Below are 23,581 nucleotides of genomic sequence, written 5' to 3'. Positions count from 1 at the left end.
CTGCCCCCTGCACAGCCGACAAGGCGGCTGCAGGCAACCAGGAGGGCGACGGCGGGCACTCTGATGGTGAAGACCAGTGGATACACAAAAACCAAAGAATAAACTAAACTCAACAAGAGAGATAGATAGCCCATCAGATGGACAGACACACTACGAGACTGACAAGGCTCCCGTGTGGGAAGGGCAGCTGCTATTTGAAGGGGCCCCTCTCAAGTGTCGTGAATCACTCCAGGAATTCAGAGACCGCAAAGCACATGTGGATCCCGCAAAAAATAAAGAGCCAATCGAACCAGAAATCCATTTTGCGCTCCCTACTACTCCTCTCCGCAACAGGGGGCCCCTCTCCTGCCGCAGGAACGCCTCAGCACCAGCAGCGCGCAGAACCCTGGGGTGGCCTCCAGGGCCCCTTGACAGCCTTCATTAAGCCGAATTATTTCCTACCTTTGTTTTAAGGGGGATGGATGCTTGTATATGTGGGGCCTAGCTACCTGCCACGCTCGCTCGAATTTATCTTTTCTTCCGCCCAACACAACAACAACCCCACCCTGCTGCACGTGCTGGCAATGCGGCTGGCGCCGTGCTGCCGTTGCAGCTGCAGCCTATGCTCTGAACGCCTCTCTTTGGAGTCCAAAAACAGCTGCGGCTGCACCGGCAACGGCTGGAGCGCTCAGGATGGCCTCCTCTCCAGGAGAGGGCTTTGCGCCCACCTCCGTAGCAGACAGAACGGCAGGAACGCCCACCCCAAGCAGAGTGCACCAGACTCCTTGGGAGAATCCTCAACAAGGCAGCTTCTGTGGGGGCCGTCTTCTGTCTCGCACGCCACTGGCGAGGAGTCTTCCTCCACAGGAAGCTGCTCTCAGGCTAACCCGGAGTGCAGCCTCTCTCTCTCATAAGCGGCCAAGAGACTCCTCCTTTTCCCTATCAGCTGCTCGCGCCTTCTTCAGGAGCATCGCTGATGCTGGTACGCCTAGGCCTCCCAGCAGCTACGCAGCAGCAACTCCCCCTCCCGTAGCTGCTCATCCAGCGACATCCCTGCGCGAGGCAGCGGAGAATTTGGCAGAGGCAAGGCCAGGGATGCAGAGGGAAATTCTGTGCGACACTCAGCCCTTAGAGTTTTTACCTTCGTCGCCTTCTGATTATCGAAGTCCGTTCTCTCCCCTCAGCTGCAGCAGTCCCTACAGTGCCCCTTCCTCTTCCCAAGCGGCGGCAGTGGAAACGGGAGACACTGCCCCTGTCAAGACACAGGCGCAGTCAGTAGCTGCTCCAGGAACGCACCCGCGGGAGCGGTTGCTGCGCGACGCATGCCAGCAGCAGCAGGAGGAGGCTTTGCAGCAACAGGAGGAGCAGCAGGAGGCTTTGCAGCAACAGGAGGAGCAGCAGGAGGCTTTGCAGCAACAGGAGGAGCAGCAGGAGGCTTTGCAGCAACAGGAGGAGCAGGAGGAGGCTTTGCAGCAACAGCAGGAGGCTTTGCAGCAACAACAGCAACGACAACAGGAGCCAGTACTGTCTTCTCCTGGGGGGGATAAAGGAGTATCCCTGCCTTCATGTTTGCAGACACCTGCTTTTGGAGGCTTTGTCTCTGAAGAAGAGAATGCCTCGCCGCACAGAAGGCCACCCTCAGCAAACCTCCTTCTGCTGCATCCAACGCCATCATCTGTAGAACGACTAGCCTCGCTGACGGCAGCAGCTGCTCATCGGGAGGTCAGTCCTCTTGCGCCTGAATTGCTTGTTTCTCGAGACACACCGGAGGAAACAGCTTCCAGCGCTGCGCATGCACTCGCCGCAGCCGCTGAAGAGAATCTGCTCAGAGCCTCTCCCGCCCAGGAGGTCTCTCGGAGAGGCTTCCGTGCACGTGCAGCCTGTGCGTCAGACGCCGCGGCTGGAAGATCTGCTTCTTCCTTCGCGTCGTCAAGCAATCGGCAGCTCCTCGGAAGGCTGCCACAAGCAGCAGAACGCACAGCGAGAGGAGAGTCTGCAGCGGTGAGGAGAACCCCCTTCCCAATGCTGCACAGCCGTCAGAACATGCAGAAGAAACTGCAGCAGCACCAAGCGGATAGAGCACCTGGTGGGGTATCTCAAGCCTCCAGAAGCGAGTTGCTGCCTACGCCGACAAAAATATCGACTGCGGAAGTGGCTGCAGCGGCAGCAGCAGCAGCAGCAAGAGCGACAGCCTATCCTCGCCTCCGGAGGTCAGTGTCTACCCCCAACCTGCCCGCTGCGGCGCTTCCTCAGCAGTATGCAGTGACGGAAACAGCAGCAGGAGTGAGAAGAGGCTTTGCGAGAGCCCCCTGGCTGCCACTCCGAAGAAGGAGCCGCTCAGCCTCCCATCTTCCAACGCTAGATTCCGCACCACTATCCTCGCCAACAACAACAGCTGGTGCAAGTCTGGCTATTGCTCCAGCAGCGTCTTCGCGAGGACGTGCGAATCTTCCCTCAGCAAGAACTGCAGCAGTTCGATCCTGGGGAGCAGGATCGGGGTGTGCCGCTCTCAAACGGCTGCCTCCTTGCGAGACGCGCCAGCTGCTCTCCCTCCGTCGCAGACGATTGAACGATTCGCCCCCAAGAGGCGTCCAGCCTCCAAGAGCTTCAGGGGCAGCAGCAGCAGCGATGCCTGGTGCTGCAAGCGGGCAAGCAGCAGCGGTGACAAGAGCAAGGCTTCCAGATGCGGCTGCTCCCGCCGAAGAAAACACAGCAGCGGAGGCTCTGCGCGGGGAAGTCTTGAAGGACCACAGCCTTGCGGAAGCACAGCCTCAGAGCAAGGCAGCAGCAAGAGCGGCAGCGTCGGAGGCAGAGGCAGAGGCAGCCACAGACTCCTCTGCAGGAGCAGCTGCTGCGTCTGCTGCTGCGCCTCGCGAGACTCCGGAAGAAGCCTTGCCCAGCCTTGCAGCCGCAGGCGGGGAGGCCTCTCCTGCTGCCGCAATGGCAACAGCCAACAACAGCACAGTCAGCAGCAGCTCGGAGCAGACACGAATGGAGTCGGAAGACTTGGAAACACAAGCGCCTCCTAGCCCGGCGAGTGGGGTGGAAGGCCTTTCTGCCGCTGGGGAACAGGAGAGATGCGAAGAAGAGTCTGCAGCATCACCAACAGGGGAGCCAGGAGCGGGCTTGCCGCCTGTTTCTGCAGCTGCAGGAAGCTCTCCTCCTGCGCAGGGAGACAGGAGGCTGCAGCAGAGACCTCTTGGGGGGCCTGAAGCAGGTGAAAAAAAGGCGCAAATGGAGGCGCGCACTCCCGAATGCTCGGCAGCAGCCGCTGCAGCAGCGGCGACTGCGAGCACAGCAGCAACGGCGAAGGAGGGGCCTAAAGCCTCGGAAGCGGAGCGCAGTTCTCCCAGCGAGAGCCCTTGGGGATGCAGCGAAAAGGCGCCTTTCAAAGCAATGCCTTGTCTTGAATCGGAAGCAGCTGCCGCGATAGCAGAAAGTCGCCCACCCCAGCCGCGGGGGAGCGGAGAACCGGAAGGGGCCCTCCCCCTGCCTCCAAGCAAGCCGCGAGAATTCCCCCTAGAAACTCCAGAAGGAGGCGCAGTAGCAGACACCTCGCATGACCTCCCCGCAACTTCCTTTCCAGAGTCTGCAGCGCAACATATCCCTCCAGAGAAAGCAGCAGGAGGCGCAGTCTTTGCTCCGCTCGCGACTAAGACTGGAGGCCCCTTCGAGACGGCGCTGTTGCGAGACGCTGGGAAGCAGATCCTGGATACGCCGCAGCAGGAGAACCCCTGCAGTTACAGCAGCCTCGATCAGATCGGCTCTAAGGAGAATTTATCAGGCAGCAGTCTCCCCCCGTGTCTCCCAGAAGAGCTGACCACTGCGCGCAGCGGTCCCCTAGAGGACGCCTTGGGAACAAAAAAAACACCACTTCCTGGAAATCCCACGATTCACAGCCTTCTCTGCAATCCTGGATGTTGTTGCTGTTGCTGCGCTTCACTGCCCCCTGCTGCGTCTGCAGCGAACAGGGGAGCAGCAGCAGGCTTGCGAGTCTTGAGGTGTGCCCGTCCTCAACTCAAGACGTACCTGAGGCAGCAGCAACTGACGCAGCAGCCGCAGTATGAACGGCTGCAACAAACGCAGACAGTAACACAAACTCTTGCGGGCTTATCACCCTCAGTGTGTCTGGCTGCTGCAGATCTGCAGCGGCAACAGCGGCAGCAGACGCGCGAAGAGCTGCTGCACAACACGCAGCAGGACCGCAAGCAGCAGCATACACGAGGCAGTCGCTGTCTCTTCGCTACAATGGCTTTGCTGCAGATAGCGTCCCTTCCATCGCCTTTGGACGCGACGGCAGAAGAAGAAGCAGCCGCACCAGTAACACCAGCAGCAGCAGACGCGTTCGCTTGTGGCAGGGGAGGAGACATTGAGGAAGCTCTGAGCCTACTCCGGAAGGCTGCGAATCACCCCTGTCTGTCTCTTGCTGCTGCCTGTTGTAGGAAGGGAGACGAAGCGAGCGCGCTTAACCTGATGCGGGGAGTCTTTTTACTTGAACTCCAGGTGTACGCGCAGCAGCAGCAGCAGCAGCAGCAGCAGCAGCAGCAGCAGCAGCAGCAGATTTGCGACAGGCCTTGGGAGGTTCTCTTTGTGCAGGAATCCCAGCAAGGAGAGAAGGGAGATCCTTTGTCTCCCCCTTCCCTGTTGCTGCTGGTTTGTTGCGCCCTCCTCTTTACGCGTGTTGTTGTTTCTCCTGTGAACTGTAACGAGGACTGCACCATGAGAAGCAGCGACAGCAGCAGGCGCGCAGCGGCGAAGCTCTTTGAGGAATTTTGCATGCAGCCTTTGCTGCAGCTGCTACTGCCGCAGGAGGGTTTGCAGCAGTTAGAAAGCGCCCTTGCCGGAGGTTCCTTCCAGCAGAGTTCGATACAGACGCTTAAGCGGGTGCTGAGGTTCCCTCCTCCGCCGTTTAATCTGCAGAGCTGCCCCTTTTGCTGCCCGCTGCAGCATCCTAAGCAGCAAGATTCACGGCATCAGGTGCCTATGGAGGCATCGCCGAATGTGCAGCGTCAGGGGGGGGCCTTACGCCAGTTCACTCTTGCCTCTCTGCTCTTGCACGCTGCATCCCTGTACATCCTAGAGGCCACTAACGGCGATTTGGAGCAGCAGCACTTGCAGCGCATGCAGTTGCTGCTGTGCGGCATTTGGGCATACACCTCGCAGGTCCCCAGGAAGGGCAATTCTGCCAGGCATCCCCAGATACGGAAGGCGGCAGAAGCAGCAGTAGCGCTGCTGAAGGGAGCAGCTTCACAAGTACCCCCGTAAGGAGGACTGCGCACTCTACAGCGACTGGAGCAAGCGGGAGCTGCTGCTTCTTTTTGACCCCCTCGTTGCCTTTCAAGGCACAGCGTAGCTCCCACACCCTTCTGCCCATAGCTCACACGCGAACGACAGTAAAATTTCTTTGGGGCCGCATGCAGGCGCACAGACTCTTGAGTTTGGCTTTTCAATGGCCACAACAAACAAAGGGCGGAGGGGAGACTGTAGGAACGCAAGCAAGCAGGCATTTTAACCGCCGCGCCTGCCGACTCCCCCTCCCCCCAACACTAAATGAAATCCCCCTCGCCCCCCAACACTAAATAAAATCCCCCTCGCCCCCCCAACACCTAACTAGAATCCCCCTCGCCCCCCAACACCTAACTAAAATCCCCCTCCCCCACACACCTAATACGGTCCTTGAGGAGTTGCTGCGTAGCACCAATCACTTCCGCGCGCGGAGGTACCGTATACATGCAAGCGTTTGCTTAAAGCCTTTTGCAAGGATGCGAGTTAATCATGCATGCCTCCGAGGGGGGCGAGGAGGCGGCCGTCTACTCTCCATTCTGGACATATCCAAATGAAAACGCGGCAGACCCCACATCAGCCCTCCGGCCGAAGATAGACGCGGCGAATAAAATCGTAGAAACAGGTGCACCCCGAAAACGCCCGATGGGGCACCTGCGTACTAACTATATGAGGGCAATTCCGTTGCAAGCACAGACTGCACTGGCAGGGGCAAGAGCACGTTCCAACGCAAGTGGTCGTCTCTAGAAGGCGTCCCCACCACTCATCGGAGCACACACACCACGCACACAAATGGCGTCCTCTGCAGCCTGTCATGTTGAGAGTGCCCCCGAACTTGTTATCTACAAAATCCACTCTACTCTGTCGGAAGCTGGGAAGGGGCCCTACAGGGCACCCCTCTAGCCTCTAAGGGGCCCTAACGCAGCCCTTAAGAGGCTTTCGATTACGAAGCTCCCCTTCTCTACGGAATGGACATACCCTAGAGGGCGTCTGCCGCATAGGGAGGAAGCGGGGAGGCCTTCTCTATAGTGTTGCTACATTCGATCGATATGCCCTAAAGCGAAATAAAATGGTGACTCCTGCTGAGGGAGTCATGAGCGCAGCCCGCTGTCTCAGTCAAGTGCCCTCATCACTGCTGCGGGAGATCGACTGACCCTTGGACTAGCCTGCGAGGCTCTCAAGGCTCCACGCTGCTGCAACTGATGAATCTGCTGCCGCAACGACGGCTGCTGCACGCTGGCTGCTGGAGCGTCGCTGCTGTTGAACTGCGGATTCGGCATCCTTTCAAAAGAATCCTCTCCCTGCTGTCCAGAGGCCCTCTCGGAATGCGCTTGTTGCTGCTGCTGCTGTTGATCGTCTTCGCCTGCCTCCCCGCCAACCCCACTTTGAGCCTCCGCAGCAGCGCCGCCAAGCGCTGCCGGTGCATGCTGGCCTCTGGGAGTTGCAGCAGTCTGCCGGTGCACAAGGGCAGAGATACGCGAACTTCCTGAGGGGGCCCCTGCTGTACCCCCCCCTATCAGCGAATGCCAGTTGAAGGCTGCCAGGGAGCTCGATACACCCTGGGGACCAACGGAGTCAATAAATCGAACGTCTGCGGAAAAGGCAAGAAACCAGCACGCAGACGCAAACATCACATGCATGCGACTGAATGCGAAGGGAAGCACAAATCCTAGCCTGAGGCCAAAAAGAGAAGACGACCTCCCGCTACGGCCTCTCCCACCGCGTGCTACCCCCGTATTTGTCACGGCTTGTGCTGCTGCTGCTGCGCTCTGCTGCCGCATTTGCGGCTCTACAGGCAGCTCCTCGCAGTCACGTAAAGGGTACCAGAGTCAAGACTCCGTTGAGAGCGCAAGCAGGCAGGCAAGATCCTCCATTGGCGGCGAATTGAAATCGAAATGACAGTACGACCAACCTTAAGACATACAAACAGTCGAACAGGCACACACAATGTAACAGGTGCGAGAACCCGCTTAAAGAGATGTGTAAGCCACACTCACACGCACACACACACACGATAAGGCCGTACCAGCCATGGAAAGATTTGTCTCGCAATTGCCACGGGGTGATCCAACAGGGGACCCCAGAAAGACACTCTCAGTACACCCCCTTCCTTTCTCAAGACAGGAGCAGGGGCTGCGTGCGTCGTATGTATATCTACATATATCTATATATCTATCTATTTAAATATATAGTGAGAGAGAAGGGCAAGAAAGAGAAAGATAGAGATGGTGATCCGCTTCGTGCAACACAGTGCCAACCCAACCGAGAGGAGCACAGAGCTAGAGCAACAGGGTCGTTTAAGAGTGTGGGAAGCAGACAGCGGGCGCAGACAGAAGGGCACAACCGGGTGGAGAGCGTGCTTGAGCTGTGTTTAGGAGATGCATGCGCTGAGAAGGCGGAGTAATACGACACTTGGCCACTGACAATTAAAAGCACAGAAAGGCCAAACGGCAGGTGAAGGGCGCCTGTCTACTGCCTACTTGGAAGGAAACCCCGCTAATCCATCTCTCGAGTTTAAGGGGCCTCTTCAACTCCACTAAGGTTCCGAACTTGCTTCTTTGGTCCTCCAGGAAAAACGCCCCCTATACACGCGCATTACGACAGAGCAGTTTCTGCGAATACGTCTGTGAGCGAGCAGCAGTGCTGCCTCTGCCTCAAAAGATCGCCACACAAGAAGCAGCATTCCTACCCTAAACCCTTAACCCGCTCCTTTGAACGCTACCTGCTGGTGCCTGATGATGGCGTGAAATCTGGAAACAGAGATGTCGCTGAGGCGAACGTCAGAGTCGTGCCCTCTCCCCAGCCGAGCAACACGTCGGTTCGACAGAGACACGACATGAAGGCCTCTGACACGGGCAGTCGCACCTGCAGGCGCCGGCTGCGTTGTGCGAGGCTCTGAAAAAGCCGCCCCAAAACACACCAAAAAACTGCATGCAAAAAGTGCTCAACGGAGAAACTCGTGAAGAGAGGACACAAAAACATGCACTGCCGATAACAAGCCCACGCTTTCAACAAAAAACTGCATGCAAAAAGTGTTCAACGGACAAACTCGTCAAGAGAGGGCAAAAACAACATGCACTGCCGATGACTAGCCCACGCCTTCAACAAAAAGCTGCATGCAAAAAGTGCTCAACGGACAAACTCGTGAGGAGATGGCACAAAACCATGCACTGCCGATGACTAGCCCACGCCTTCAACAAAAAGCTGCATGCAAAAAGTGCTCAACGGACAAACTCGTGAGGAGATGGCACAAAACCATGCACTGCCAATGACAACCCTTTGTGTTCAACCAAAAATTGCATGCAAAAGTGGTTTGAAGCCGAACGCTTTTGCGATAACACAACCCGCATCGTCGCTAAAAGGCGCAGTGGTGACATACGTACTCCCCCCTTCCCCCCGCCCCTCTCCCCGTCCTTTCCTTTTCGCCAATTGCCCAGCAGCCAACCCTTCCCTCTACGCGTTGTCTAGTCGCTAGTCGCGTAGCCTTCCACAGTGCACCAGCGTCTAGCCAGAGAAACATCCCCCAACTAAACATCCATGAACACTCCCAACAGCATATACACATACATATAGGCCTACCTGCCGCACAACACCACAGCACGCGCGGTGAAGGAAAAGACTTACCAAGAATGAAGTAGGGGTACTGGGGTCTTGGTATTGCGAAAAGTTCGATCACCTTCCTGTTGGCTTCCACAAGAGAGGGATAGGGTGCCTTGCAGAGCTCACCTACACCGGCAAAGAGCACCACCATCACACTACCACCACTAGCCTAGGGGGAACGTCTCAGCAGCAGCAGGAGCGAACGCAACAGAATCCAACAGCTATTATTAGCATGGCTAGATAGCTCAGCTTCAGGCGGCTGCCTCACAGTCCAAAGAGCGCAGGAAGTAGCCGACTGTCGAGCCATCCTGAAGAAGAATGCAGCAACGGCTCATACCACAACAAGGCACGATCTCTGACTCTTGTGCCCCACTACTTTATACGTCGATGGCCTACCAGTAAGCCCCCCTTTCCCCGAAGCTGCGCCAGCCTGCAACAAAGCACCTTTCGAGGCGCCTCAACAGGCAGCTTACATTGCGAATATTGAGGCGGCCCTCCATCCAGGTACGAAGACACTGCAGATGCACGAACTGCATACTTCCTGTGGAGAAAGAGAGACAGCAGCAGCAGCAGCCGCAGCCAGCAGCACATGCTCTACCCCCAACGCTCTGGCCACGTCTCTGACTAGCGGGGAGAACGGTTTGAGATGCTATCGGCCATGCCTACGACCATGAAGCTCTCCGTCTGCAGTACATGATACGACACCCGCCTACATCAATAAGGGCATCGGAGTATGCCACTTATTCCGACTTCCAATTTAGCACAGCCTACGAGGAGGTCCACCGCCCCCCGCGGGGCCGGCGCAAGTGCCTAGTGTGTCAAAATTAAATCATAAATAGGCATCAGCAGTTAAATATCTATATGCATATATTGATACGCGATTTGACTGCCCACCTTTGCATCGGCAAGGAGCTACGAGAGGGTTGGCGTCAGGATCCTCATCCTCAGCGGCTTCGCAGAGGCAAATGCGGCAAGCGGGACGCGAGAAGAGACTGCTGCAGCCGCATTAACAAGGCGCATGCGTTTCAGAACCCCCCATACACGAGAGAATCAACGGGCGAAAGCAGCACTTCCAGCGACGCGCATGAGGAAGAGGCGCATGCACAGCCGTGGGGGACGGGGGAACGTCGGGTCGCCAAAGCGGCCAGGCATGCACTATTTTTTTAAAAAAATTATATATATATATATATAACACCCCCCTGCCCGTTCCATCAGCCTTACCCCGCCTCCCAAACACCAACTGCAGCGAGCAAAAGGAAAACAACAACACCAACAATTACAACAATTACAGGAGCAGTAGCAGCAGCAGCGCAAAGGCCAGCACAAAAAGCCTTTTGAAGTGCTGATAGTGGCGCGATGCGCTTGCTGGAGTTTGAGCTGTAGGGTTCTGCCTAACCTTCTGCTCGCTCGTGCATCAGCAGCGCTGAGAGGGCGAATACTCATCGAAGCAGCGCCTACCGCAAAAACCAGCCCGCACATACATACACACACACACAGGTGTTGTGGCAGTATTGCAATGCGCGAAGAGAGAGAAAGAAAAAAGGTCCCAAGCAGCAGATGACAAAACCCCCCAAAGCACATTGCCGCATACCAACCCAAGAAAAAACGAGTCGCAAAACTGCAACGGTCCAGCCTCCGAACGACCGTTTTTGCCTTTTCCAAAACAAACTTGCGGCAGCCAGCGGTGCTGGTGGTCGTGGAAGGCTGGCTCACCATCAAACGAATGACTAGCTGATTCACCCCCCTCATAGAAGAGCTCCGCCCCTGCACCCGATCCCTTCGGCGTGAGGAGACAGCCTTCAGAAACGCATCGCGAAAGAGGCCCTGCCAGGGCTGCTCGGCTGCCTGCTGCTGCAGCTGCTGCAGCAACTGCCCTTAGCGGCGACCCCGGGGGGAGTGCAGCAGCAGCAGCAGCAGCAGCAGCAGCTGCTGCTGCTGCTGCTGCTGCTTGTGTCGCAACGGGGGAAGAGCCGAAGGCGTCTCTGCTGGGCATTGCCGCGTAGACTGACTGCTGTTCTTCTTGAGGGGGAGGAGTGGCACAAGGCCCTGAGGCAGCAACTGCAGCAAGGGCTGCTGCTGCTGCTGCTGCTCCTTCTGCTGCTGCTGCTGCTGCCGCCGCCGCCGCCGCTGCACCGTCCTCCTCCGCTGCCCCCATCGCCACAGCCTCCTCCTGAGAGACTCCCCCCTCTCCAAATTCAAAGCCCATGTCTACCGCTGCTGCTGCCACAGCTGCACTCTCAGGCTCAGGAGCAACCGTCTCGCAGTCATCCGCATCCCCCAGGTGAGGACGCTGCCTGCAATCGGACAGGCAGCAGCGAATAAAGTGCAGCAAATGCACAACGCATGTCTCAGCAGTATGAAGCGCATGAGATGCAGCACAAGCATCCACCAACACCAACCAGAAAAAACAACTCCCCCCAAACCCTCCTCGACTTTTACCTACAGACGGACTTTCCACTAGAAAAACATACGTATTCAGGCTTATTCCGCATTCTGCATTTGTACACCGGTATACCAACGGACGCCCGTGTGGGGCCAGCTGAAGAAAAGCCCGTTAAGATCTGTGTTGCCTTACAAACCCATGGCTGGCTGTGTGGGTGCGTTGGATGCAGCTGCGTGTAATATGGGCGTGTGCAGGTATACCTGGCAGTTGCTAAGAGTGCCTGCTGCTGGTTAAGAACGGCCTCCTTCACCTTGAGTCTGAATCTCCCCAGCTTCAGAACGTCACCCTCTGAGAGACGGACTCCCCCGCAGTCTCGTAGACTCCGAACCACCAGCCACACCTTATCGGACTGCAGCAACGTATCCACACGTTCACCCCCCATGCACATTGGATAGACGCAGCAATAGGCTCGCTCCCTTCCGAAGCGTACTGCCAAGCTTCGCAGCGTCTGCTGCTGTAGCGTGAGCTGGCGAAGCCATGGCGAACAGTGAAGGTCTCACCTCGGGCTGAGCACTCAAGCCTCCTCCCCTCGACACAGCACCTCTTGCTGCTGGTAGCGATGCTCTTGCTGCTGACGCTGGGGGGGGTGCAGCAGGAGCACTAGCAGGAGCAGCAGGAGCAGCAGGAGCACCCGCGGGAGCAGGAGAAGGAGCACTTGCAGGAGCTGGAATTCCTAGAGACGCTGCTGCTGCTGCAGGGAGAGGGGCGTTGACGCCTTGGGGTGTTGCAGTGTCTCGTGGTGTATCGGTTTCTGGAACTGTATTTCCTGCAGGGAGTGTGGCTGCTCCTGCTCCTGCTGCTGCTGCCTCTGCTCCTCCTTCTGCTGCTCCTCTTGCTCCTCCTTCTGCTGCTCCTCCTGCTCCTTCTGCCTCTGCTCCTCCTGCTCCTGCTCCTTCTGCTCCTCCTGCTCCTGCTCCTTCTGCTCCTTCTGTTGCTGCTCCGTCCTGCTGCTCGCGTTCTAGGTGCCTCGCAGCCGCTGTAGCCGTTGCTCCTGCGTTGTCTGCGTAAATGTCAGCGACGGAAGCATCTCGCAAGCCCCCGTCGGGAGACTGCACAAGATGCTGATCTTGGTGCTCTTGCTGCTGTCTCGGTACAGGGGTAGCGGCATCCGACGTGCCAACAGCAGCACTCGCAGTCGCTGCAGCGGGAGAACTGACGGCTGGAGGGGGCAAGACGCAGTAGGCACCGTCTATCCAAGCGATCCTCAGGAGAGCCCTCGCTTCCAAGCCGTCGTGATGTCTGTTGCTCTGCAGCAGTTCGGCAGCCTCCTCATCCGCACAAACCGATACCTCGCTGCCGACGCGCATGCAGCAGTATGCGTCCCCTATGCCCGAAAAACGCAACACACCCCACAAGCAGCAGCATGGAGACAACGGGGGAGAGGCCTGAGAGTCAGAGACGGCGCCATCAGACGTGCAGATTCCTCTAGTCGCTGACTTCAGGCAACCGGAAGGCATGCCCCCCTCCTCCCCCCTACGACACCAAAAATATGCACGAACGGCGACGAAAAGGAGACCACGTGGGCAGCGACACACGCCCGCACACACACACTGCACAGACTCCATAGAGTCAGCAAGCCAACACGCCACGCAAGACTGCCCAAAGGCGGCGAAAAAGTGCTATAAACGTAAAAGGCATGAAGAGCGGGGGCGGCCTGCACGTCAGACAGTGCACATAAAGACACTGCCCGTCAGACAGTGCACATAAAGACACTGCACCTCAGACACCGCATGCAAAGAGGAGAGGAAGCGCAAACCCTCGTAGGAGCCTAGACCCCCTGAAGTAGCGGTAGAGAGGGCAATAATAGAGGTCAGCCCACGCGCAGAAGCAACTGCAGAAGCTGCCTCAGCACAGTCAGAGACAGTGGCAGAACCGCAGCAAAGTCTCCGTTACGGTTGCAGCACGTGGCTGTTCCTCCCGAGCATCCCCCGAACCCCCCAACCCCTCCCTGCACATGCCAACCCAATCTAATCCAATCCGATCCATGAAAGCCCAAAGATTTTCCCCCTTCCCCTAGGGCAAGAGCTGCAACGCCCGCAGAAACATCGCCAGACAGGTTCCGCATACTCACGCATGCAACTGATCCTATATGTCTTCTTGGCGACGTTCCTCGACTCGTAGTCAAACAGCCCGTGGCTATCGCTTGCCCATGTCGTGCAATTGATGTACATGGAATACGCCCTTGCCTTAGAGGTAACCCCCGAAGGACCCCCTTGGGTGCCTCCGCCGTCTGTGCTGGATGTCTGAGTCACAGGGGAAGGCCTTCCCTTTGGCGCGCTCCTCGAGACACTGCTGCTGCCGAGAGCGATGGTGACAGGGTGCTGCCGTTGCTGCTGCTGCTGCTCGGGAGACTCCCCCTGCTCCAGAAGCGGCACGATAAACGACGCTGGTACGACACCAGGGCTTCCGAAGGCTGCATTTCTGCTGCTTCCAGAAGTGCGCGCGTGCAATAAGGAACCCCCGGCTTCCGCCATTTGGTCAGAAAGCATGAGCAGCGAGCTCTTCATACGAGAGAGGGAGAGAGAGACAGAGAGAGAGAGAGACAGAGGGAGAGACAGAGAGAAACAGAGACGCACAGATGTTGAGCACACACCGTATTGCAATAAGGGGCCCCCGCAGTTATGGTCCTATGGGGCCCCTCACAATAACGCAACGGGCGGCAAACCCTATAGGGACGGCAAACCCTATAGGGGCCCCCCTCCCCTTGGTGCTGCTACTGCGTCAACAGGGCACGCCCGAAGATTAGCTTTAGGGCCCCCGAAGCCTCCGTGGGGACCCCGGAGAAAACAACTAAAGCCAAGGAACACTCAGAGTGGCATGACCATCTGCCCGCATGTACATGCGGGCAGATCGCTGCCGGGTAGCCTGGGTGAAGCACCTCCAGGAGAGATCTAAATCGGCCTTCCGCGCCTGCTGAGCTAAAGATATGAGCGTTAAGAATGACGACGGGGGCCCCGGGGGCCCTTGGGCTCCGGAAAGAACCAGCAACTGCGTAACGGGGGGAGCCTTCCAAAAAGGTGGAAGGGGCACGCCTTAGCAGCAGGACTTAGAGAGAGTCAGGCGAAGAAATAGCAAGAGAGACAGCATTAAGCACCAAAGGATTTTAATTTTAAGCTTTAGGGTTCCCGGTATAGGTCTGACAAGCAGCAGATAGACGCGATGCATCTGGCCCGGTGGACTGGCTAAGCGGAGAGGCGGCCGCGGGCATCAAACCCCAGTCCCTACACCCATCTTCACACTGCTTGATTTATTTTGATATTTCTCTAGTGGTGTTCCTTCAACACTGAATGACAATCAACACGAAGCTCCCCCTGTCCTCCCTTCTGCACACTGGGCTGTCTGGTCGCCGCAACTCGAAGCTCAATTCTCCAAGCGTAAAACGTATGCCCTGAATATGCTTCAGTGTGCACTGCTCTGCTCCCTCCTGAACTTTTAACTGGACCCAGTCAGAAGACAGACCCCACAAACCACTTAAGGTTAAGCCCTTGCCCACTGAACAGGCAGGCAACAGGACACTCTCTGCACCGTACATGTACCATCGGACAGACCCAGAGAGTCGTGCCTATCAGCAGCATGATTCTTAGAACAGGTGCACGCAGCTAGAATACTGTCAAGCAGCCCTTGAGAGGCCTGGCTGTGCAACATGGACCGTGTTTTCGGCGAGGCTGCACCCCGTGTTCAAAAACACAGCGCATGATCGTAGCAATCGAAGCATACTGAAGCTCTTTTTACTGCACTAGCTATACGCCCTTAAAGCTAAGAAAGAACCGACCACTTAGGTATGCCGTTCGCATGGGTTTGTTCTTGCGAGGTGGTCTTGGCCCTTGCCCGTGTGCCCGAGGCGGGATACAACTAGACGGCATAGAGGGCAAGCAATGCCAACCATAGAAACTGCTTTCCCTCGTGCGGAAGCCCTAAAAGGTCAGAGCAGAGAGACGGGGGTGGGGCCTCTTGAGTAAAGTCAACAAATTCCCACGAAGCTTTGCATTGCGTTTGGCGCCAACGACCTCCCTACAGAGACACTTAACAAAGCGCTACACTGTCGTTCTATACAGAAATCTTTTTAACACAACAAGCAGAATCAATAACAACCCAGCTTTACACGCAGTTCTTAAATAGATCTGAGCTAAAGGTGCTCTATCTAGTGGAGTTTGTCATGCTCAGTCCAAGCCCTACGTAGAGACCCCCTCTTAACTCCACACTCAACATAAACTCCATGGTCAGTAATTAAATCTTCATTAAAATGTTCCCCCCCTTCCGTTGCCCCCGTATCTGATACTCTCCGATATGACGTCGCAGGCACAGCTAAGATGCGTCCTAGATGCACCCTCTAGGTACTTCAAACATTCACAGCTAATTGCACATAGCACCAAATGCACACACATTGAACTATACGCCTTCTTATATTGATCTAACAGTACTCTAAACTAAGCAATGTATACGATCGGAAAATCCGAAAGTCAGTTCTGTACCAACTCTTTAGTTAGGAATAACTATTGTAGTACATGGTACTTCAGTGCTGTACAGCCCACTAATGGCTTACAACTCTGGCAGCATTTAACCATGGTCTGTTCGTGCATATTTTTATTGAAGCGCACTTTTAGCTGGAACACAAGAAAACAATGTTGTGTGCGTGTGCGTTAGAGGCATGTGCAACGAGCTATGAATACTCGGTGGGTGCTTAGAAGGTGCAGCAAAGCACACTCTAGCTGCCGCCCTACCCTCAGGTTGGTAAAGCTGGAAGCGCTATTCAGAAGAGCGGAAGGCCTTCTCAGGTGCGCTAAATACCTTTCTACTCAGTTTGTATTGGTGTTGCAGTAAAGAGCCTTCCCCTAAGACCTTCACTGGAGCGATACAGTTGGTTGCACCTTGTGGTTCAGTGCAGCAGTTCCCCGCTCATCCAGTGGCTCCAGATAAAGTGGGATATCCAGTTTCCTAGCACCAGTTGTCAGAATTTCATAACGTCATTTAGGCAACTCAACAATTTGATTTTCGCAACAGTACGCGTAAAGTCTCTGGCAATGAGAGGGGAAGGTGTCGCAACGCCTGTTGGGGCAGCAGAGCCCGACTTGCAAGCTCGTTTGAGCGCAGTAGAACCCCCGTTTATGGCCCTGAAATATTCCTTGCCCGAACAAGTTTGTGTGGATGCGTGTAAGGGGCTATGCCAATCAGATGACTAGGAGCGCCTTTAGGACAAGCAAGAAATTAAAGCTTTCAGCAGCCAGTTGGAGATGTATTTCGCTATGTAGCCCCCATGTGAAGAGCACATAGTATTCCTTGTGTCATGCTTATCAAGGTGAAAACATATCAGTGGTAGACTTATGCATATAGAGGAAGTCACCTAGCTGCAGGAGGTTTAGTACGGTTCAAGCTCCAATACAACCTGGGACTTTTAGGTTTTGCCGGGGTCAACTTAGCAGGAAGCTATGGGAGAATTTCAGAAAATCCAATGAGCGGAAGTGCCCAGTAGACTGCTATCGAGAAATATGGAACGTATGTTCTTGACAGCCACACCGTCGAAGAACAACCGCCTTATGAGTGGCTTACATTAGGTCTTTCAAAAGTTTCTTGGCAAGTGGTCGCAGGTTAGGCAGATACTTAGAAAAAATAGAGCCGGTTGGTGGGCTTTCGCAAAAGGATGGACTACTTGAGATATTTGTAGCAAATGAGTACAATTGCTACATCTTCGGTTGGAAGCAAAACCAAAGTCGAGATGCAGAACATATGGATAGCGGGGATATGCGAGCAGGCCTCCTACCCTCCAGTCTAATGCAAACAAAAAGAGAAAGGCAGAGGGAATCCATGCCCCTGAGCAGCCCTGGACAGTCAGCCTACAGTACACCTTTTCTATTATGGGGAACATGGGCATATAATCTGGACCTAAAAACGCAAACAGAAGTGCCAAAGAGCTTGAACAGCAGGAGTTGGCATGAGGCCCTCAGGCTGCTTGGAGAGCAAAGCAGGCGCATTAGGGAAACGGAAAGCCCCAAAGGGACAAGGGCTTCACAAAACAGAGAATCACAGTTGGAAACCCATTACTTGTCGAGTTCGCGCGGCTAAAAATTCACCTCAATGGTTAAGCGCATCTAGCACTACATGGCACTGGTAAGGGACCTTCTGCCAGAGAATATGGTGCATAAGTGGAGTTTTCTTATTCGCTTGTTAGCGCAGTCTCTAAGTCTCACATTCGCTGAAGCGCGGCAGAATGCAAGCATTGGGAAAGCTACGTTAGTTAAATGCTGTTTAGCATTGGAATGGAATGGTATGAACATGGTGCGTGGGTCCTGTGCTGGACCCGTTCACCGTGACTAAATCCCAAGTATGCCATGGGAGGCCAAGGAAAGGAGCGTGTGCGGGCACAGCGGCGCGCTGTGGAAGTCGCTCTTGCGGAAAGCTCTGGGAAAAGCGTGTCCTGGTCTTTTCAACAATGCTTATTTCCTCTACGGTGAACGGGTTGAAATCGGTAGCTCAACGTGGGGACGCAGACTCTACAGGCGGGCAGCTCAGCGGCGCAGTAACAGAAGATTATTCCGAGTGTGCATGCCGTCCTAAGAACTCTGCATCCGACATTTTATTCCATACTTTGATTGACACAGAGGCAACGGGGCACTAGATATGATAAATTCTTAAAATGGAAACAGTAAATATGCTGAATTTTGACGAGCTGCTTGCAGGCTGGGGAACTAGGGGTGGGCAGCATATGTTTTGAGGTAATCCCTGATCCAGCTATCCGAAGACCCCCAGCACCAAGGGGACAACGAGCAACAAGCAGATGTTCTGTTGATAAGAAGCAGTGCATGAGTCGACCAGCGCATGAGTGTATAACCCGAGGTTGGTGCCACAAAAGCGGAATAGTCGTCTATGCGTAGTAGTTCTAACCCCCTGAACATCATGACTGCGCAGCATTAGTTCCTGATGCCCTGCTTTGGCGAATCACTTTGCGAGATACGCGGATCGACATTCGTTCCAACTTTTGACTTAACAAACGCAAGTTTGCACATTCTCATTCAGCCAGTTGATGGGTACAAAGCGGCCTGTCGCGCTACCACACACAAGCTCGAGTATACATGTTTGTCGCTTAGAGTTGTCAACGACCCAGCTAAAGGGCAGCAGCGAGATAACTTAGATATTGTCAGTCCATCAAGAGGTGATGGAAGGCTGTCCACACTGGCGACTTCTCAGTCAGTCCTAGGAACGGAGGATCATTTGCAGGTGTTGGCAGATGCGGGAGGATTCGCCACTCTGTTTGGTCCACCACGCTACTCGCTATATGCGGTACACCTTGCGTTGTTTGATATACTTTTTTTCCCTGCCCGTGGCCTTTACGATACAGCTGCCTGCATCATTGCTGGAGTGCTCCATGCACACGAATTCACATGCAAGCAGCCTAAGTCAGTGAGTCTCTAAATTATACGTCATCCGCCTTTAGGACACTTGTAATCGACAATCCTGCATCCATTCGTTAGACAGTTCTCCATAAGGCGCGAAGTCATTTCTCAATAACTGTGCATTCCATTTCCCTACACACGATTGGCTTGTCCAGTGTGTCTCACAGCAGGGGGCTCACACAGTCTAACGCTTTGACAACAGTAAACTATGGCGCAGCAGGGGTCGTGTTGGTGTGGCCCCTTGCTCAGTTTGGGCACGTGTATGTCCTTCTTGGTGTCGATTTCATTTCGGCAGTTAAAGCACACATTTATATCTATCATTTGCAATGTTTTCGTGGTTTTGCCTATCTGGATTCGCCGGGAGCTTTTATAGCGGTCTTTCAGGCAGGTGCTCTCGACGATCAAGTAGGTGAAGCGATGGCAGGCTTTTCTAGATGGGGACGGGGAAAGATGTACGGGCTAAGCTGCACTTAAACACTGTCTACAAAAATAGGTATTTTCAGACAAGAACTAATGAAGAACTGACGAATTGGTTTATCTGGCAGGAAACTTTTCAGTGTTGCAAAATATTGTCGGCTGGGAACACGAATGCTCAATGTTTTATCGGTAGGTGCTGCATGCTATGTGGAACTAGCTGTGAAAGCCTGGAGGGTGTTGAGCGTGCGACAAGGCGCACACTAGCTGTCCCTTTCTTCTCACGCCAGATAGTCTGAGCGATATCGGGCAGGTGAAGGAGTTTTTATGGAAGAAAACAGCTGTCACCAAGTTTCCCCTGGTGCTGGACTGAAGTTCGTCCACCCGAAACCATAGATGGAGCGTCCCGACTACACTAGTTATATTCATCTAAGGATCGGTAAAGAACCGACTAGTTGGCATGGTCGCTCGTAAATGCCATTCACTGCAGGGTAGCGCGAGCTTAATATTATAAGAATCAATGTTGCACGCCAGTGCCGTAGATGATGTGTGCTCCAACTTGTAACTTTTGGGAGTGCATAAGGGAGTACAGCAGCGTTCATCGAAGCTGGACGTCTGCCCTCTTGCCGTAACTGTGTGGGGCGAGGGTACGAAAATGGAGAGAGCCTTAGAAGGAACACCCATTAGCTTTCTATGAGGCTTTTGACTCGGTTTGTGCTCAACTCTCCATATATGGTCTCCGGAGGGACACAATATTTCAGACACATTTAAAAGCTTTAAAGCTACCGAGCGTTACTCCGGAAGAGCTCCTTGCAGTCCCTGCCTCCAACAACATTCCGAATCAAGAGGCGAGCGATAGGTAGGATGCGCGTTTTGTACCCTTTTAGCACCGAGCAGACAGCTAGCTACACATTAAATGTACCGCGCGCGTGCGCATGAAAACACACACACACACAATAGCTTCTTATCGTACTGAGCTAGCCGCAACACATAAGGTATTCAAAAGGCCCACTGCCAGGCAATGCTAATCCTTAATAAGACCTATGTGGTACAATACGAAGTGCTCCAGGGGTGCGAAGCCTGCTGCAGGGGCCTCGCTCCTACGTAGGAACCCGTAGGAATGTAACCCAGGACTCCTTATTTATACAATCCACGGTATGGAAGAGTGACTACTAGAGAGTTTGGTGCGTGTGCTACCGCACTTCCTCTTCCCTTACCACTGGAATGTTTCCAACACACTTTGATGCATACTGTGTGTGGCAGAGCATTGCTGCCGTTTAATCGACAACAGGAAATATGGGATAATATGGTTCACAGATTCAGATTCTGTAGCACATATTTCTGTATATGATAAGTGCTTACATTATGGAAAAGTCGCGTAAAACGCTTAGTACCGCCTTTCTCAGCCACAATCACTGAACTTCACCGTGACCTGGGATGCAACAGTGAGTAAAGCGACAATCGAAGCTCTGAGAGACTTTCGACTACCGCCGAGTATGTAAATCATCCAGAATTATGCAAAAAATAGCTGGAACATGTTCCATGAGGACAACGGACGGATGATGACCACTGCACCAGGTCAGTGTGAGTGCCCATAGACACGCGCCTCTGTGCGTTGTTGATGCCTTCATCCCTGTCACCACTTCTTACTGCTTCCTCTCACTACCGCCTATTTTGCATCATTTATCCTCTTATTTCAGGTTTCTGGGGAGATTCCAAGCCTGTACAGCCTTGAAGTGAGCGTTTTGAAACCCTAACGTGTCGCCCAGCTGTCGCGACTGTCACGTGGTCCTTCCACTACTTCTTGCGAGGATGTCGTACAATCCCTCTTACGGCGGCCAGTTTCGGGGCCTTCAAGGTGCGTAAGTCAGAGACAAGCGCACCCAGGCTCTATATCCCCGTTGAATTCGATTTTGAATGCCTACAGCGAGCCCTCCCCTACATGACAGTGCACTGCGCACTGCGACTCGTTTTCTCCAGACTATAATTTTACGAATAAAATCTGTTTGTGTATGCCCTTCAGCTGCGTGTCAGAAGGGCGCAGCCGGGGGTGAAAGTAAAGGCCAGTGGAAAGCATCCGGTAGTGCAACTAAATCCACAAGCCCAGGCGGCGGCAATGGAAGCGATTCAAATGAACCTGGGGAAAAGGTTATTGTCACCATCGGTGGCCTTAAGTAAGCAAAATGGCAAGGAAGGGCATTGGTTAATACCCGCACTACAAAAATGTGATTGCGCCTGCCTGGCCCAATGATCATGTTTAAGAGTGATAGGGCTTGCTATTTTGTGTAGGAACCCCGAAACTAGAAACTTGAGTATTCTGCATTCACCTTCCTCACCATTTGTGCGCTACACACACACATAGTCCAGCTGTCTCAACAAGGTAAATGGTGGTCCCCACTTGCAGGCAAGTGAAGCTGGAGGCTGTCAAGGAAGAAGATGAAAGGTACTTCATTGTCGTGGGACTCTTTGAAGGCGATGACCTTAACACGGTAAGAAATCTCATCCATAGACTTTAAACCTTTTTACTTAAAGCTAAGAGCCGTTTGTGTGTTTGACCGTTTGCTCATTGGGGCAGTCGTTGCTCATTACGCTTTTGAGCAGGTTGTAAACCACACGCGCAACCGCACAAATGCGGTAAAAGGACAGCTGGTTGCGGGTAAATACATGTGCGCATTCAATGGCGAGAAGCTGGTTCTTCCTATCGCAGATCCTTCAAAGCGCTTCATTCTGTATCTTTGCGTGGTCACTATAGCAAACTGCACCGAGGGGGACAAAACGTTCAAAGATGTTTCACTCATGGGAGTTGGTTTCTCTCAAGGCTTTGAGGTCAATGTCTGCAAGGTATGTGCACGAATCGTTGGACTTTGGGCTGTAGGGTGCACACTTTTCTGTTGACACTTGTTGGGGCACTTGGTTTGCTGAGGGTCTTTCAGGATTATGGAGGTGACGAGACTTGCATGCTTTCCCTTTCTTCTCTTCAGACTATTATAAGGCCTATTGCTGAATGCTTTTGCAGAAATATCACCACATTACTGCCGAATTACGTCCAGTCGAGGGCGGCGACCCCAGCATTAACCCCGGTACGTGCTCTGCCCGCACTGTGAATTATGCGTGTGTGAACTGTTGCCAGCACTATCTTCATAATGTATGGATCGAGGCAGACTACACGGAAGTGCAATTCTGTGATGCGTCAACGCTGCAGGCAAGATTGAAGTTTCGATTGATGTGTGCAAGTCGGATAAGGGAGAACCTGTTCTTGCGGACATGGAAGAAAAGTACAGCCAATTTATCCCCTTTACGTGCAATCCTTGCACCTGTAAATGACGCTTGCCTGCGTACAACACCTATACGCGTGCCGTTCTATCCTTCGTTTCCTGTGCAGCATCATGGTGCAGTTCCAGGTCTGAACGTGTTTTAAAGGCTGCAGGACGCTATACAGCAGATCCTACAGCCATCAGAGTGTTTTGAACCGATAATTGTCACCTACCGCAGTGTATTTACGTGTAGTTCATATGACGAAAGGAAACGGCGGAAAGAAAAATTTACGCACTGTTCTGCCCAATAAAACGTACATTTTCGCGCGAAGTAGCAGCGCGATAATGCGGTTTCACCATAAAGTTTGACCACGCGACCACCTTATGGCATTCAATTATTATTTTTCTGATCGATTGTAAGTGCATATCATTTGTGATGGATCGAAATTGAGGGGAAACCAGCGAATTTTCTTGTATGTAGGCGGATGCATCAAGGCACGCGGACCCTATATAATGTATTGTTTGTAATATTTGCATTGATCAGATAAGCTATACATCAACGTAGGTGCGTAAATCTAATATCGATGCATAGGAAGTAAAGGGAGCTTCATAAGTGAATCACATCAAAACAGAAAAAGCAAGGGCGTTTGTAGTCTCGTTCAGTAAAGTGAACTTTTGGGTTAGTGTAGAGTAGGAACCCGAAGGTCAATGTACTGTATCAGACGTTTAGGTAGGAGAATTTCGACGAATGTGCGCAATAGGGAGTAATTTCTCCGGTGCGTGAGACCTGCTTATTCACACCGTTACGAAAGCCTCTCTGCCTTCACGTACAGTGAAGAGCTGTTGCATGATGGAACAGCATATGCGGGGGAACAATAGTACAGGGAAAAGCGGTTTTGGAGATATCTGCGAACAGATTCTCTACAAGTACCAGCTGAAACTGAGTGCAATGCGCATTACCGATATTATTTAGGACATCAAATCACAGATCACGGGCCCAACAGGCCGCTGCAGAGGCTTCACAACAAGTGCAATACTCATTCATTTCGTAAATGACTGAAATAGAACCTGATCATCGGATCTTAGCTTGATGTCATGCGCACTTTCAAACAATCGTTTTCGAGGCTCCATACATAAGTATGTGTACTGCTGGTCTGAGGAGATGTAACGATTTCAGGGAACACAGAAGCTCTTGAAGGGCGGACGTCAAGAGATGGAGG

At 53.7% G+C, this 23,581-nt stretch overlaps 3 protein-coding genes across 3 annotated transcripts; 2 read left to right on the top strand and 1 right to left on the bottom strand.

Annotated features, from left to right (window-relative positions):
- The first annotated feature begins 471 nt into the window (after window positions 1-471).
- LOC34620223 (AF4/FMR2 family member 4) lies at window positions 472-4,859 on the top strand. The gene is made up of 6 exons (XM_026336358.1): window positions 472-1,144; window positions 1,202-2,604; window positions 2,725-2,873; window positions 3,009-3,255; window positions 3,337-3,718; window positions 4,762-4,859. The coding sequence occupies exons 1-6, from the start codon at window positions 472-474 to the stop codon at window positions 4,857-4,859; spliced, it is 2,952 nt and encodes a 983-aa protein (XP_026192143.1).
- A 1,146-nt stretch (window positions 4,860-6,005) lies between these two features.
- On the bottom strand, window positions 6,006-13,476 carry LOC34620224. The gene is given in 16 exon segments (XM_026336357.1): window positions 6,006-6,071; window positions 6,507-6,799; window positions 7,087-7,174; window positions 7,743-7,844; window positions 7,985-8,157; window positions 8,887-8,988; window positions 9,131-9,170; window positions 9,336-9,405; window positions 9,726-9,857; window positions 10,259-10,316; window positions 10,576-11,156; window positions 11,506-11,654; window positions 11,656-11,678; window positions 11,961-12,056; window positions 12,261-12,629; window positions 13,377-13,476. Coding segments are annotated over 16 exon segments (2,442 nt in total).
- A 7,443-nt stretch (window positions 13,477-20,919) lies between these two features.
- Window positions 20,920-22,514, top strand: LOC34620226. The gene is made up of 7 exons (XM_026336361.1): window positions 20,920-20,965; window positions 21,131-21,281; window positions 21,512-21,596; window positions 21,709-21,948; window positions 22,124-22,187; window positions 22,310-22,382; window positions 22,490-22,514. The coding sequence occupies exons 1-7, from the start codon at window positions 20,920-20,922 to the stop codon at window positions 22,512-22,514; spliced, it is 684 nt and encodes a 227-aa protein (XP_026192146.1).
- The last annotated feature ends 1,067 nt before the right edge of the window (window positions 22,515-23,581 follow it).

The sequence above is a fragment of the Cyclospora cayetanensis genome, unplaced genomic scaffold, assembly GCF_002999335.1.
Source record: "Cyclospora cayetanensis isolate NF1_C8 unplaced genomic scaffold, CcayRef3 CcayRef3_contig_122, whole genome shotgun sequence".
Lineage (NCBI taxonomy): Eukaryota > Apicomplexa > Conoidasida > Eucoccidiorida > Eimeriidae > Cyclospora > Cyclospora cayetanensis.
This window is presented reverse-complemented; position numbering and strand designations above follow the sequence as displayed.